The 13,777-nt window shown below is 35.9% G+C and overlaps 1 protein-coding gene across 1 annotated transcript; it reads left to right on the top strand.

The window, feature by feature from the left end:
- The first annotated feature begins 12,995 nt into the window (after positions 1-12,995).
- ANP32D (acidic nuclear phosphoprotein 32 family member D) lies at positions 12,996-13,713 on the top strand. Its single transcript, XM_017894724.1, has one exon. It carries the CDS (start codon positions 13,042-13,044, stop codon positions 13,486-13,488), a length of 447 nt encoding a protein of 148 aa, XP_017750213.1. The 5' UTR covers positions 12,996-13,041; the 3' UTR covers positions 13,489-13,713.
- Positions 13,714-13,777: the final 64 nt, after the last annotated feature.

Genomic DNA, 13,777 nt, shown 5'->3' with positions numbered 1-13,777 from the left:
ATGTTCAAGGCAAAAGCTTTTAAAACAGTGTGTGATTCATCATGTTTCCTTTTCCGTATCTCAACAATAGCTGAAGCATGAAGGAGGAAGCTCCCTCGGCCTGCTTACCTGGGTGAGGATGACACAGAGCAAAGCCCTTCCTCCAAGACCATCTAGAGAGGACATGTCATGTGACTAAAAAAATAAACCATTCCGATTTTAGGTCACTGGAGTTTAAAGGTTGTGTCAGGGATTCCCAAGACCATTCTCAGGCTCAGTTATTCTCTAGAAAGATTCACATGACTCAGAAACCATCGTAATTAGAGTTGCGGTTTATTACAAGGAAAGGGTACAAATTGAAATGAGCAAAGGGAAAGGGCACATCTAGCCAAATCCAGGAGAAACCAGGTGCAAGTTTTCAGGTGTCCTTGTCCAGCAGAGTCGCACAGGAGTACTCTGAATTCTCCCGGCAGTGATGTGTGGCAACATGTAAAATACTATCAAACAGGGAAGCTCACCTAAGCCTTGAGGTCTAGACTTTTTATTGGAGGTCAGTTCCATAGGCATGTGCATATGAATGATCTCAGTTACTCAGACTCAAGTCCCCTCCAGATCAAAAAGAGGCATTCACCATAAAGATAAACTTGTGTGGTCAAACTGATACAGCATGGCCCAAAGCCTCACATGTACAAAAACACTCTTATCAGGCAGAATGTTCCAAGGGTTTAGGAGTTATCTTTAAGGAGCAATCCAAGGACCAATCCTGAAGACAAGCCTTTCTTTGGAATATGCAGAATATGAAAAACCTAGGCCTACAAAGTTTATTCTTTCATACCCAGGGAGTTGATTTTGGAGGTCATACAGTCTCTTCTGATTGTTATAGAAACCCAAGTCATTTCCAGTTTTGAAACACTCATTATACTAAAAAATGAAGAAATGTCCAAACAAAACTATAAAGGAAGGTGAAGTAATGTAAATATTTACATTTAGTAAAATGAAACTTTAGAAATAAGGCTTTTGGAGACATATAAACACTGAAGAAATTTATTAGCTGGAGATCTACACCATAAGGAATCTTAGGGAGAGTCCTTCAGGAAGAAGGAAAATGACACCAGATGGAAATCCGGATCTACACAAAGAAGTGAAGAGCCCCACACATGATACTTATAAAGGTAATTACAAAAGACTTGGTATTCCTTTAAAAATCTTTTTATTGTAATGATAATTGACTATTTAAAGAGAAAATAATCATATATTTTGGGGTTTATGCCATATGACAACAATAATAGCACAAAGGCTGTTGGGATAAATGGAAGCATATTGTTGTAATATTTTTACATTATAAATAAAGTAATACATGTCACTTGAAGGTAGACTCTAATAAGTTAAAGATATAAACTATAAACCATAAAGCAGCCTCTAAAGTAACACAAAAGTAGTTATACCTAATAACCCAACAAAGGAGATCAAATGGTATCACAAAAATACTCACACAAAGACACGGGAAAACAGGAACAAGGGAACAAAACAGCTTAGACAAATAGAAAACCAAGAGTGAAATGAGAGTGAAAAACCTAAATGTCAACTAAATATCTCAACCAGAGAACAGAGATAACAAGATTTGATTTTTGAAAAAGAAAGAAACCTAACTGTATGCTGCCTCATAAGAAACTCACTTTAAATATAATACCACAAAGATGTCAAAAGAAAAGTATGAAAAAGATATTCCGTGCTGACACTTATCAAAATAAAGTTGGAGTGACTTTATTAATATCAGAGGAAGTAGATTCAGGAGCAAAGAAAATTACCAGGGCTAAAGAAGTTCATCTCATAATGATAAAAGGGTCAATTCATAAAAAGAGCATCTGTGCATCTGACAAAATATATGTCACAAAGACAGAGAACTAAGGAGAAATAGATGAATTCATAATTTTAGTTGCAGATTTAAATACCCCCTAATAATTGATACAAGTAGACCAAAATTCAGTAAGTGAATAGAAGACATGAAAAACACTATGAATCAATTTGACATAACTGAAATTTATGTAATGCTCTACCCAGCAACAGCATAATACACATTCTTTTCAAGTATACATGGAATATTTTCCAAGAGAGAACACATTCTGGGCTATAAACCATGTCTCAATAAAATTTTTAAAATTCAAGTCATAAAAGTATTTTATCTGATTATTAAGCAATTAAATTATAAATCACTGGCAAAAGATATCTGGAAAATCTTCAAAATTTGGAAACTAAATAACATACATCTCAATAATTTAAAGGTCAAAGAAGAAATCCAAAAGGAAAATTAGAAGGCATTTTGAACTAGATACAAATGGAAACAATATTTTAAGACTTGTGGGATGCAGCTAAGTCCCACAAATTTCCCACCAATTTAGAGGGAAATGTATAGGATTAAATGTCTGCATAAGAAATTAAAGGTCTAAATTAAAGGTCAGTGCTTCTACTGTAAGAAGCTAGCAAAGTAAGATCCAATAAACCAAAGTAAGCAGAAGAAATAAGAAATATAAAAATTATAACAGATATCATTGGAATAGAAAAACAAAGAGAAATTAATGAAATCAAAAGCTGATTCTTTCAGATGAATAAAACTGATAAACCTCTAACCAGACTGATCAGAAAAAAGAGACCGAGGGAGAGAGATGGAGAGAGAGAGAAAGGAGACACAACATTTCCAGTGTCAAGAATGAGAAAGGTGACTTTACCATGAATTGTATAGGTATGAAAAGACTAATAAGGGAATTTTGAGAAAATATTTATTTTAATAAATTTGAACATGGATAAGAAATTGACATATTTCTTAAAAGATACAAACTACTAAAGTTCACTCAAGAAGAAATAGATAACTTGAATAACCCTATTAAATAATTAAATTAAAGAAATAATTTCTAGTTAAAACCTTTCTATAAAGAAAAATTCAGGCCCATATGGCTTTACTAATGACTTCCACATTTAAATAATAAATAATAAACAATAAACAACAACTTCTGGAATATTAGGAGGAAAGAATACTTCTCAATTAATTTTGTAATGCCAAGATTATTATGATGTCAAAAATCAGACTATGACATCACAAGAAAAAGACAGAGAGCAATATCATTCATAAACATAGATGAAAAAATTTTAATAAAATTTTATCAAGCAAATTTCATAATATATAAAGAAGATAATACATTATAACTAAGTGGGGTTTACTCTAAGAATGCAAGATTGGTTTAACATTCAAAAATTAATATTATATATCATATTAACAGAATAAAGAAGAAAAAATCTTAATCTCAATATGTACAGAAAAAGCATTTGACAAAATATAAAATCTGTAATATTCCCAATGAGCAAATTTCAGCAAACTGGGAATATAAGGAAACTGGTTCAACTTGACAAAGGAGATCTACAAAAAAATCTACAGCTAACATCATACTTAATAGTAAAAGACCAAAAGCAGTCTCTTTAGGATTTGGAACAAGGAAAGAAATCTGCTCTCACCACTTCTATTAAACACTGTATTGTAGATTCTAGCCAGTAAGATTAGGACAATAAAAGAGACAAAAGGCTTCCAGACTGGAAAGGAAAAATTAAAACTGTGCATATTCATAGACAACATCATCATCTATGTAGAATATTCATAAAACAACTTCCGGTAGAACTAATATATGAGTTTAGCAAGGTTACAGAATAGAAAATTCAACATACAAATTAGATGTAGATATTCAAATACTAGGAACAACTAAAACTTAAAATTAAAGGGGAAAAATACAATTTACAATAGCATCAAGAAATATTAAATGCTTAGGTATAAATCTAACAAAAGATGTATCAGATTGTACATTGAAAATTATGAAATACAGCTTAAAGAAGCTAAGGGGGATATTACCACTGACCCCACAGAAATAAATAACCATCAGAGAATATTATGAACACCTTTATGCACATAAACTAGAAGATATAGAAGAAATGGATAAATTCCTGGACCCATACACCCTCCCAAGACTGAACCAGGAAGAAATTGAATCCCTTGGCCGGGCGCAGTGGCTCAAGCCTGTAATCCCAGCACTTTGGGAGGCCAAGATGGGCGGATCACGAGGTCAGGAGATCGAGACTATCCTGGCTAACACGGTGAAACCCCATCTCTACTAAAACATACAAAAAATTAGCCGGGCGTGGTGACGGGCGCCTGTAGTCCCAGCTACTCGGGAGGCTGAGGCAGGAGAATGGTGTAAACCCGGGAGGTGGAGGTTGCAGTGAGCCAAGATCCGGCCACTGCACTCCAGCCAGGGCACAGAGCAAGACTCCGTCTCAAAAAAAAAAAGAAATTGAATCCCTGAACAGACCAATAATGAGCTCCAAAATCGAGTCAGTAATAGATAGCCTACCAACTTTAAAAAGCCCTGGACCAGGTTGAATCACAGCTGAATTCTACCAGAGATACAAAGAAGAGCTGGTACCAAAAAAACTATTCCAAAAAATTGAGGAGGAGGGACTCCTCTCCAATCATTCCATATAGCCAGCATCATCCTGATACCAAAACCTGGAGGACACACTACAAAAAAAAAGAAAACTTCAGGCCAGTATCCTTGATGAACATCAATGCAAAAACCCTCAGCAAAATAACTGGTAAACCTAATCCAGCAGCATATCAAAAAGCTTATCCACCATGATCAAGTAGACTTCATCCCTGAGATACAAGGTTGGTTCAACATATACAAATCAACAAATGTGATTTATCACGTAAACAGAACTAAAGACAAAAAGCACATGATTATCTCAATAGATGCAGAAAAGACTTTCTTTATAAAATTCAATCCTGTTTCATGTTTAAAACTCTCAACAAACTAGGTATTGAAGGAACATACCTCAAAATAATAAGAGCCATCTATAACAAACCCACAGCTAACATCATACTAAATAGCCAAAAGCTAGAATCATTCCCCTTGAAAATTGGCACAAGGATACCCTCTCTCACCACTCCTATTCAACATAGTACTGGAAGTCCTAACAAGAGCAGTCAGGCAAGAGAAAGAAATAAAGGGCATCCAAATAGGTAGAGAGGAAGTCAAACGATCTTTGTTTGCAGATGACATAATCCTATATTTAGAAAACCCTATAGTCTCGGACCAAAAGCTCTTTCAGCTGATAATTTCAGCAACATTTCAGAATACAAAATCAATGTGCAAAAATCAGTAGCATTTCTATACACCAATAACAGTCAACCTGAGAGCCAAACGAGGAACACAATCCCATTTACAATTGCCACAAAAAGAATAAAATACCTAGGAATACAGCTAACCAGGGAAGTGAAAGAGCTCTACAATGTGAATTACAAAATACTGCTCAAAGAAATAGAGATGACACAAACAAATGGAAAAACATTCCATGCTCATGGATAGGAAGAATCAATATTGCTAAAATGGCCACACTGCCCAAAGTAATTTACAGATTCATTGCTATTCCTATTAAACTTCCAACGACATTCTTCATAGAATAGAAAAAAATGGTTTTAAAATTTATGTGGAACCAAAAAAGAGCCTATATAGCCAGGGCAGTCCAAAGCAAAAAGAATAAAGTTGGAGGCATCACATTACCCAATTTCAAACTATACTACAGGGATATAATAACCAAAGCAACTTGGTACTGGTACAAAAACAGACACATAGACTAATGGAACAGAATAGAGAACTCAAAACTAAGGCCACACACCTACAACTATCTGATCTTCAACAAAGCTGACAAAAACAAGCAATGAGGAAAAGACTCCCTATTCAGTAATGGTGCTGAGATAACTGGCTAGTCATATGCAGAAGATTGAAACTGAATCCCTTCCTTACATATACAAAAATTACCTCAAGATGTATTAAAGACTTAAATGTAAAATCCAAAACTATAAAAGCCTTGTATTATAACCTACACAATACCATTCTGGACATAGGAACCAGGCAACAATTTCATGACAAAAATGCCAAAAGTAATTGCAATCAAAGCAAAAATTGACAAATGGGATCTAATTAAACTAAAGAGCTTCTGCACAGCAAAAGAAACTATCAACAGAGTAAACAAACTACTGACAGAATGGGAGAAAATATTTGCAAACTATGCATCTGACAAACATCTAATGCAGCATCTATAAGGAACTTAAACAAATTTACAAGAAAACAAACAATCCCATTAAAAAGTAGGCAAGGGACATGAACAGACCTGTCTCAAAAGAAGACATACATGCAGTCAAGAATTACATGAAAAAAAGCTCAACATCACTGATCATTACAGAAATGTGAATAAAAACCACAATGAGATACCACCTCACACCAGACAGAATGACTATTATTAAAAAGTCAAAAAACTGATGCTGGCAAGGTTGCAGAGAAAAAGGAATGCTTATCCACTATTGGTGGGAGTGTAAATTCATTCAACCACTGTGGAAGATGGTGTGAAGATTACTCAAAGACCTAAAAACAGAAATACCATTCAACCTAGCAATCTCATTACTGGGTATATAACCAAAGGAATATAAATTGTTCTAGTGTAAAGGCATATGCATGCATACGTTCATTGCATCACTATTCAAAATAACAAAGACATGAAATCAACCTAAACACCCATCATTGATAGACTGGATAAAGAAAATGTGGTACATACACACCACGGAATATTATGCAGTCATAAAAAAAGAACGAGATCATGTCCTTTGCAGTAACATAAATGCAGCTGGAAGCCATTATCCTTAGCAAACTAACACAGGAACAGAAAACCAAATTCCACATGTTCTCACTTACAAGTGGGAGCCAAATGGTGAGAACACATGCACACATAGAGGGGAACACCGCATACTGGGGCCTAACAGAGGGTGAAGGGTGGGAGGAGGGAGAGGATCAGGGAAAATAATTAATGGGTACTAGGCTTAATACCTGGGTGATTAAACAATCTGTACAGCAAACCTCCCATGACACAAGTTTATCTACATAACACACCTACACATGTATCCCTGAACTTAAAAGTTACATTTTAAAAAGAGCTAAATAGAGATATACATTAATTCACAAAAGAGCTCAATATTAAAATGGTAAGCTGTCAGTGCCCCCCAATTTGATTTATAGTTTCATTACAATTGTAATCAAAATCCTAGCAGGCCTTTATGTAGAAAATGACAAGAAGATTCTAAAATTCCCAGAGAAATGTAAATAATCTAGAATAGCCAATACAATTTGAAACAGAACAAAGTCAAAGGTCTTACACTGCCTGACTTCAAGACATTATAAAGCTATAACAACTAAGACAATGCAGTATTGATATAAAGACAGAAAAATAGACAAATAGAACAGATAGAAAATCTAGAAATAGACTCATGAATATATGGTCAGTTGTTTTTCAACAAAAGTACATAGGCAGTTGGGGAGAAGAGATTGTCTTTTAAAAAATGTGCTGGAATAATTGAATATCAACAAGGGAGAACTTCTATGATATGTTTCACACCACTCCAAAAGTTAATTCAAAATGAATCATAGAACTAAAGGTAAAGTCTAAAAAATTTGAAATTATAAAACTTCTAGAAGAAAACCTTAGAAAATACTTTGTGACCTTGGGATAGGCAAAGATTTCTAAAAGAAAACTGATACATTGAGCTTTATCAAAATTAAAGATTTTCCTCTTCCTAAAAAACATACTGGCAGAAACAATTGCAATTTACATATATGATTAAGGAATTGAATGCAGAATAAACAAACACCCAAAACTTAATCTATTATTATAAAACAAGAAACCCAATTATAAAATGGGTAAAATATTTGTTCAGACATTTCATCAAAGATGTATGGATTGCAACTGGACGCAGTGGCTCATGCCTGTAATCCCAACACTTTGGGAGGCCGAGGCGGATGGATCAACTGAGGTTGGGAGTTCGAGACCATCCTGGCCCACATGGTGAAACCCAGCTCTACTCAAAATACAAAAATTATCTGGGCATGGTGGTAAAAAGGCTGAGGCAGGAGAATCGCTTGAACCAGGCAGGCGAAGGTTGCCGTGAGCCGAGATCGAGCCATTGCACTCCAATCTAGGCAACAAGAGCGAAATACTGCCTCAAAAACAAAAAATATATATGGTTTACAAATGAAAAGATGCTTAACACAATTAGTTATTAGGGAAATGCAAATTAAAACTATGAGACAACATTACACACCTATTAGGATATTTAAAATTAGAAATAATGGCCATACCAAATTCTGGTAAAAATATAGAGCAACTTGAAATCTCATACACTGATAGTAGGAATGTAAAATGGTACTGCAACTTTGGAAAACAGTTTGATAGTTTATTAATTTTTTAAATATACAACCCCTACCATATGTCCCAGCCATTCCACTCCTATTTACCCAAAAGAAACAAAGCATATGTCCATACAAAATTTGTGAATGGATGTTCATAGCCACTTTATTTGTAATAGCCCCAAACTGAACATAACCAAACTGCCCATCAACAGGTAAGTGGAAAAACAAATGGTAGTATATCTACATGTAGTGATGTGAATGGTACCCCTCCCCAACAGATGTTCACTCAGAACCTATAAATGTGACTTTATTTGCAAAAATGATCTTTGCAAATATAACTAAGTTAAGGATATCAAGATAAGATCATCCTAGATTAGGATAGGACCTAAGTCTAATGACAAGAGTCTTTAGAAGAGAAGGGAAAGACACATCAGAAGAGAAGGTGATGGAAAGACAGAGGCAGAGACTGAAATGAGGCATTTACAAGCAAAGGAACTACACGGATTGTCTGCAGCCACTAAAAGCTAAAAGAGAGGCTTGGAACCATTCTCCCTGAAAGCCTTTAGAAGAAACCAACCCTGTTGACACCTTGATTTCAGACTTCTGGCCTCCAGAACTGTGAGGGAATACATTTTTGCTGTTAAAGCCACCAATTTTGTGGTAATTTGTTATGGCAGCCCTATGAAATGAATACACCACATGATGGAATACTACTCAGCAGTGAAAATGAATGACATGAATGCTGTACATAATAAAAGGAATCTCAAAATAATTATTCGAAATGAAAGAACCCATACCGTAAAAAGTACACACTGTATAATTTTATTTAAATAAGATTCTAGAGAATGTATAATGTTCTATTAATACAATAAGAGAAAGTATATCCATGGTTGCTTCAGGATGGGAGGGTCAGAATGGCAGAGAGGGCTAAGATGACAGATTACCAAAGGGTCTAAGGAAATTTTGAATTCATGGATATCTTCATTATCTTGTTTTTGTTGATAATTTCATGGGTGTATATACGTGCCCAAACTTATCAAGTATGTGTCGTTTATTGTATGTCAATTATACCTCAATAAAGTTCTTGAAAATGTAGTCTAAGTTTAACTCTTTGTGTTAGGGGGCCGTGTAACAACTTAGCTATTTTAGATGATATCATGGCAGCAGAGGGGTGCCTCTCCTCTGCAGGATGCCCTAGTATCCTCATCACTGGCCTAGATAATAATACAATGGCTTCCCACCCACAGGAAATGTCACTATGTAGTGTTCGTTGGCTCATTTATTCTACATACATTTGAGTTCCTTCTATTTTTCAAATGTAGTTCTTGGTACTGTAAATACAATCAATAATGATTAAGACAAAAGCCCTCATGAAGCTTACATTCCATTAGATGAAACAGACAAACAAAATTATTAGATATTTATAATGTCAAGTGCGGATTTAAAAAATACAAATCAGAGTAAAGGGCATGTGGTGGTAGCTGCTGCTTTAGAGAGGGGATATAAAAGGATCTCTCTGAGGATATGTCATTTGAGTGAGGGAGCCAAAACCTTGAGACAGAAGTGCACATCTGGCACACCTGAGGGAAAGGAAGCCAGTGTGACTAAAGCAGAATGGACTGGTGGAGTGGGCAGTAATGATGTCCAGGAGTAAGCCTGGACACGGAAGTCCATGTGTGTTTTGTCCTAAGCATGATGCAGAGGGAACGCAGGGTTTTGAGGAAGGCTGTGATGTGATCTGTATGTGTTTTATGTATTTGTTTGTTTATTTATTTATTTTATAAGAGACATATTTTATGTATAAAGATACAGATGGAGTGAAAGTACAAGGACCAGAAAAGATACGCAAACACTAACTACAACAACAATAAAGCTGTTGTGGTTATATTAATATCAAAGTAGTCACTTTTTTTTCAACCTTTATTTTTGATACAGGGGGTACATGTGCAGGTTTGTTACATGGGTATATTGCATTCAGATAGTGAGCTTAGTACCCAATAGGTAGTTTTCCAGTACACAATCCCTTCTGTCTTTTCCCACACTTGTAGTCCCCAACGTCTGTCCTTCCCATGTTTATGTTCATGAGTGCCCAATGTTTCGCTCCCACAGGTAAAAACATGCGGTATTTGGTTTTCTGTTCCTGCATTAATTTCCTTAGGATTATGGTCTCCATCTCCATCCATGTTGCTGCAAAGGACATGACTTTATTCATTTTTATGGCTACATGCAATTCCATGGTGTATATGTACCACATTTTCTTTATCCAGTCTGCCATTGATGAGCACCTAGGTTGATTCCACGTCTTTACTATTCTGACTAGTGCAGCGATGAACACATGCATGCATGTTTCTTTTTGGTAGAATGATTTATTTTCCTTTGGGTAGACACCCAGTAATGGAACTGCTGGATCAAATGGTATTTCTGTTTTAAGTTCTTTGAGAAATCTCCAAACTGCTTTCCACAGTGGCTGAACTAATTTACATTCCCACCAACAATGTAAAAGTGTTCTCTTTTCTCCGCAACCTCACCAGCATCTGTTATTTTTTAACTTTTTGTTAATAGCCATTCTGACTGGTGTGAGATGGTATCTCATTGTGGTTTTGATCTGCATTTCTCTGATGAGCATTTTTTCCTGTGTTTACTTGTGTGTGTTCTTTCAAGAAGTGTCTGTTCATGTCCTTTGCCCATTTTTCATGGGGTAGCTTTTTGCTTGTTCATTTAAGTTCCTTATAGAGTCCTGATATTAGACCTTTGTCAGATGCCTAGTTTGCAAATATTTTCTCCTTTTCTGTAGGTAGTCTGTTTACTGATTATTTCTTTGGCTGTGCAGAATCTCTTTAATTTAAGTAGGTCCCACTGGTCCATTTCTTTTGTTTTTGTTGCAATTGCTTTTGGGGACTTAGCCAAAAATTCTTTGCCAAGGTTGATGTCAACAAAGGCATCTACTAAGTTTTCTTCTAGAATTTGTTTTCATTTTTTATATTTATTTATTCTTTTTTAATTTTTTAAAATGTTGTGGGTGCATATTAGATATATATATTTATGGCATACATGAGATGTTTTGATACAGGTATGCAATGTGAAATAAGCACATCATGGATAATGGGGTATCCATCCCCACAAGCATTTATCTTTTAAATTACAAATAATGCAATTACACTCTTTAAATTATTTTAAAATGTACAATTAAGTTATTTTTATTATAGTCACCCTGTTGTGCTATCAAATAGTAGGTCTTATTCATTCTTTTTATTTTTTGTACCCATTAATCATCCTCATCTCCCCCAACAGCGCCCACTACATTTCCCAGCCTCTCCTCCATAAGTTCTGTTGTTTTGATTTTTAGATACCACAAATGAGTGAGAAAATGCAATGTTTGTCTTTCTGTGCCTGGCTTATTTCACTTAACATAATAATCTCCAGTTCAATTCATGTTGTTGCAAATGACTGAATCTCATTACTTTTATAGCTAAATGGTACTCCATTGTGTATATGTACCACATTTTCTTTATCCATCCGTCTGTTGATGTATAATTAGATTGCTTCCAAATCTTAGTAAACAGTGCTGGAACCAACATAGGAATGTAGATATATCTTCTATATACTGATTCCTTTTTTTGGGGTATATTTTCTAGAATTTTTATAGGTTGAAGTCTTGCATTTAAAACTTTAATCCATCTTCAGTTAGTTTTTGTATACGGTGAAAGGTAAGGGTCTGGTTTCATTCTTCTGCGTATGGTTAGCCAGCACCATTTATTGACTAGAGAGTCCTTTCCCGATTGCTTGTTTTTGTTGGTCTTGTCAAAGATCAGATGGTTTTAAGTGTAAGGCTTTATTTCAGAATTTTCTATTCTGTTCCATTTGTCTATGTGTCTGTTTTTGTGCTGATACCATGCTGTTTTGGTTACTATAGCTTTATAGTATAGTTTGAAGTCAGGTAGTGTGATGTCTCTGGTTTTGCTCTTTTTGCTTGGGTTACTTTTGCTATTCAGGCTATTTTTTGGTTCCATATGAATTCAGAGTAGTTTTTTTGTAATTCTGTAAAGGATGACATCAGTAATTTGATAGAAATAGTGTTGAATCTGTAAGTCGCTTTGGGGAATATGGCCAATTTTAATAATATTGATCTTACAATTCATGAACATGGGATGTTTTTCCACTTATTTGTGCATCTCTGGTTTCTTTGAGCAGTGGTCTGTAGTTCTCCTTGTAGAAATCTTTCACCTCTCCTTGGTTAGCTGTATTCCTAGGTATTTCGTTTTCTTTGTGGCTATTGCGAATGGGGTTGTGTTCTTAATTTAACTCTCAGCTTGAGTACTATTGGTGTATAGAAATGCCACTAGTTTTGTATATTGATTTTGTGTCCTGAAACCTTACTAAAACTGTTTATCAGTTCTAGTAACCTTTTGTCAGAGTCTTTAGGGTTTTCTGCATTTTAAAATGAGCATTCTGGCTGCTTCAGGAAGATAAGAATGAGCTAGTTAGGAGGCTTTGGCAATAGTCCTTGAGATATATAGTATGGCGTGGCCTAGAGATGATGACAAGTGATCAGATTTAGGAAACGCTGTAAAGGTACAGCCAATACATCTATCTGATGTAAAATAGAAAAATAAAGGAAGTAGTCATTATTCTAAGGTTTTGGAGCAACTGGGTGAATGATAGCACAATTTAATGTGATGGGAGATAATAGATTTTGGGGGTGGGTGGAATTAAGAATTTACTTTTGGAGAACCGAGCAGAGCTGGTTGAGCTTTCAGACGTGCGGTCATGGGTTCGGTGTTTAATGATTGAGTTCTGCTGGCGCGGGAGCCTCTGCAGAGAGCAAGCGCGAGAGATGGAGATGGGCAAACGGATTCATTTAGAGCTGCGGAACAGGACGCCCTCTGATGTGAAAGAACTTGTCCTGGACAACAGTCGGTCGAATGAAGGCAAATTGGAAGGCCTCACAGATGAATCTGAAGAACTGGAATTCTTAAGTACAATCAACGTAGGCCTCACCTCAATCGCAAACTTACCACAGTTAAACAAACTTAAGAAGCTTGAACTAAGCGGTAACAGAGTCTCAGGGGGCCTAGAAGTATTGGCAGAAAAGTGTCCAAACCTCACGCATCTAAATTTAAGTGGCAACAAAATTAAAGACCTCAGCACAATAGAGCCCCTGAAAAAGTTAGAAAACTTCAAGAGCTTAGACCTTTTCAATTGCGAGGTAACCAACCTGAACGACTACTGAGAAAAGGTGTTCAAGCTCCTCCCGCAATTCATATCTCGACGGCTATGACCCGGACGACAAGGAGGCCTCTAACTCGGATGCTGAGGGCTACGTGGAGTGCCTGGATGACGAGGAGGAGGAGGAGGATGAGGAGGAGTATGATGAAGATGCTCAGGTAATGGAAGACTAGGAGGACAAGGAGGAGGAGGAGGAAGGTGAGGAGGAAGGTGAGGAGGAGGAAGTGAGAGGAAGTAGGTAGAAGGAGGACGTGAGTTTGGGAGAAAGGATGGAAGGTTATAACAATTGGAGA

Source organism: Rhinopithecus bieti, unplaced genomic scaffold (genome assembly GCF_001698545.2).
Source record: "Rhinopithecus bieti isolate Rb0 unplaced genomic scaffold, ASM169854v2 scaffold_24390, whole genome shotgun sequence".
NCBI lineage: Eukaryota > Metazoa > Chordata > Mammalia > Primates > Cercopithecidae > Rhinopithecus > Rhinopithecus bieti.
This window is presented reverse-complemented; position numbering and strand designations above follow the sequence as displayed.

Coding starts and splice junctions, on each gene's coding strand:
- ANP32D (XM_017894724.1), top strand. CDS start 13,042: ATGATTGAGTTCTGCTGGCGCGGGAGCCTCTGCAGAGAGCAAGCGCGA.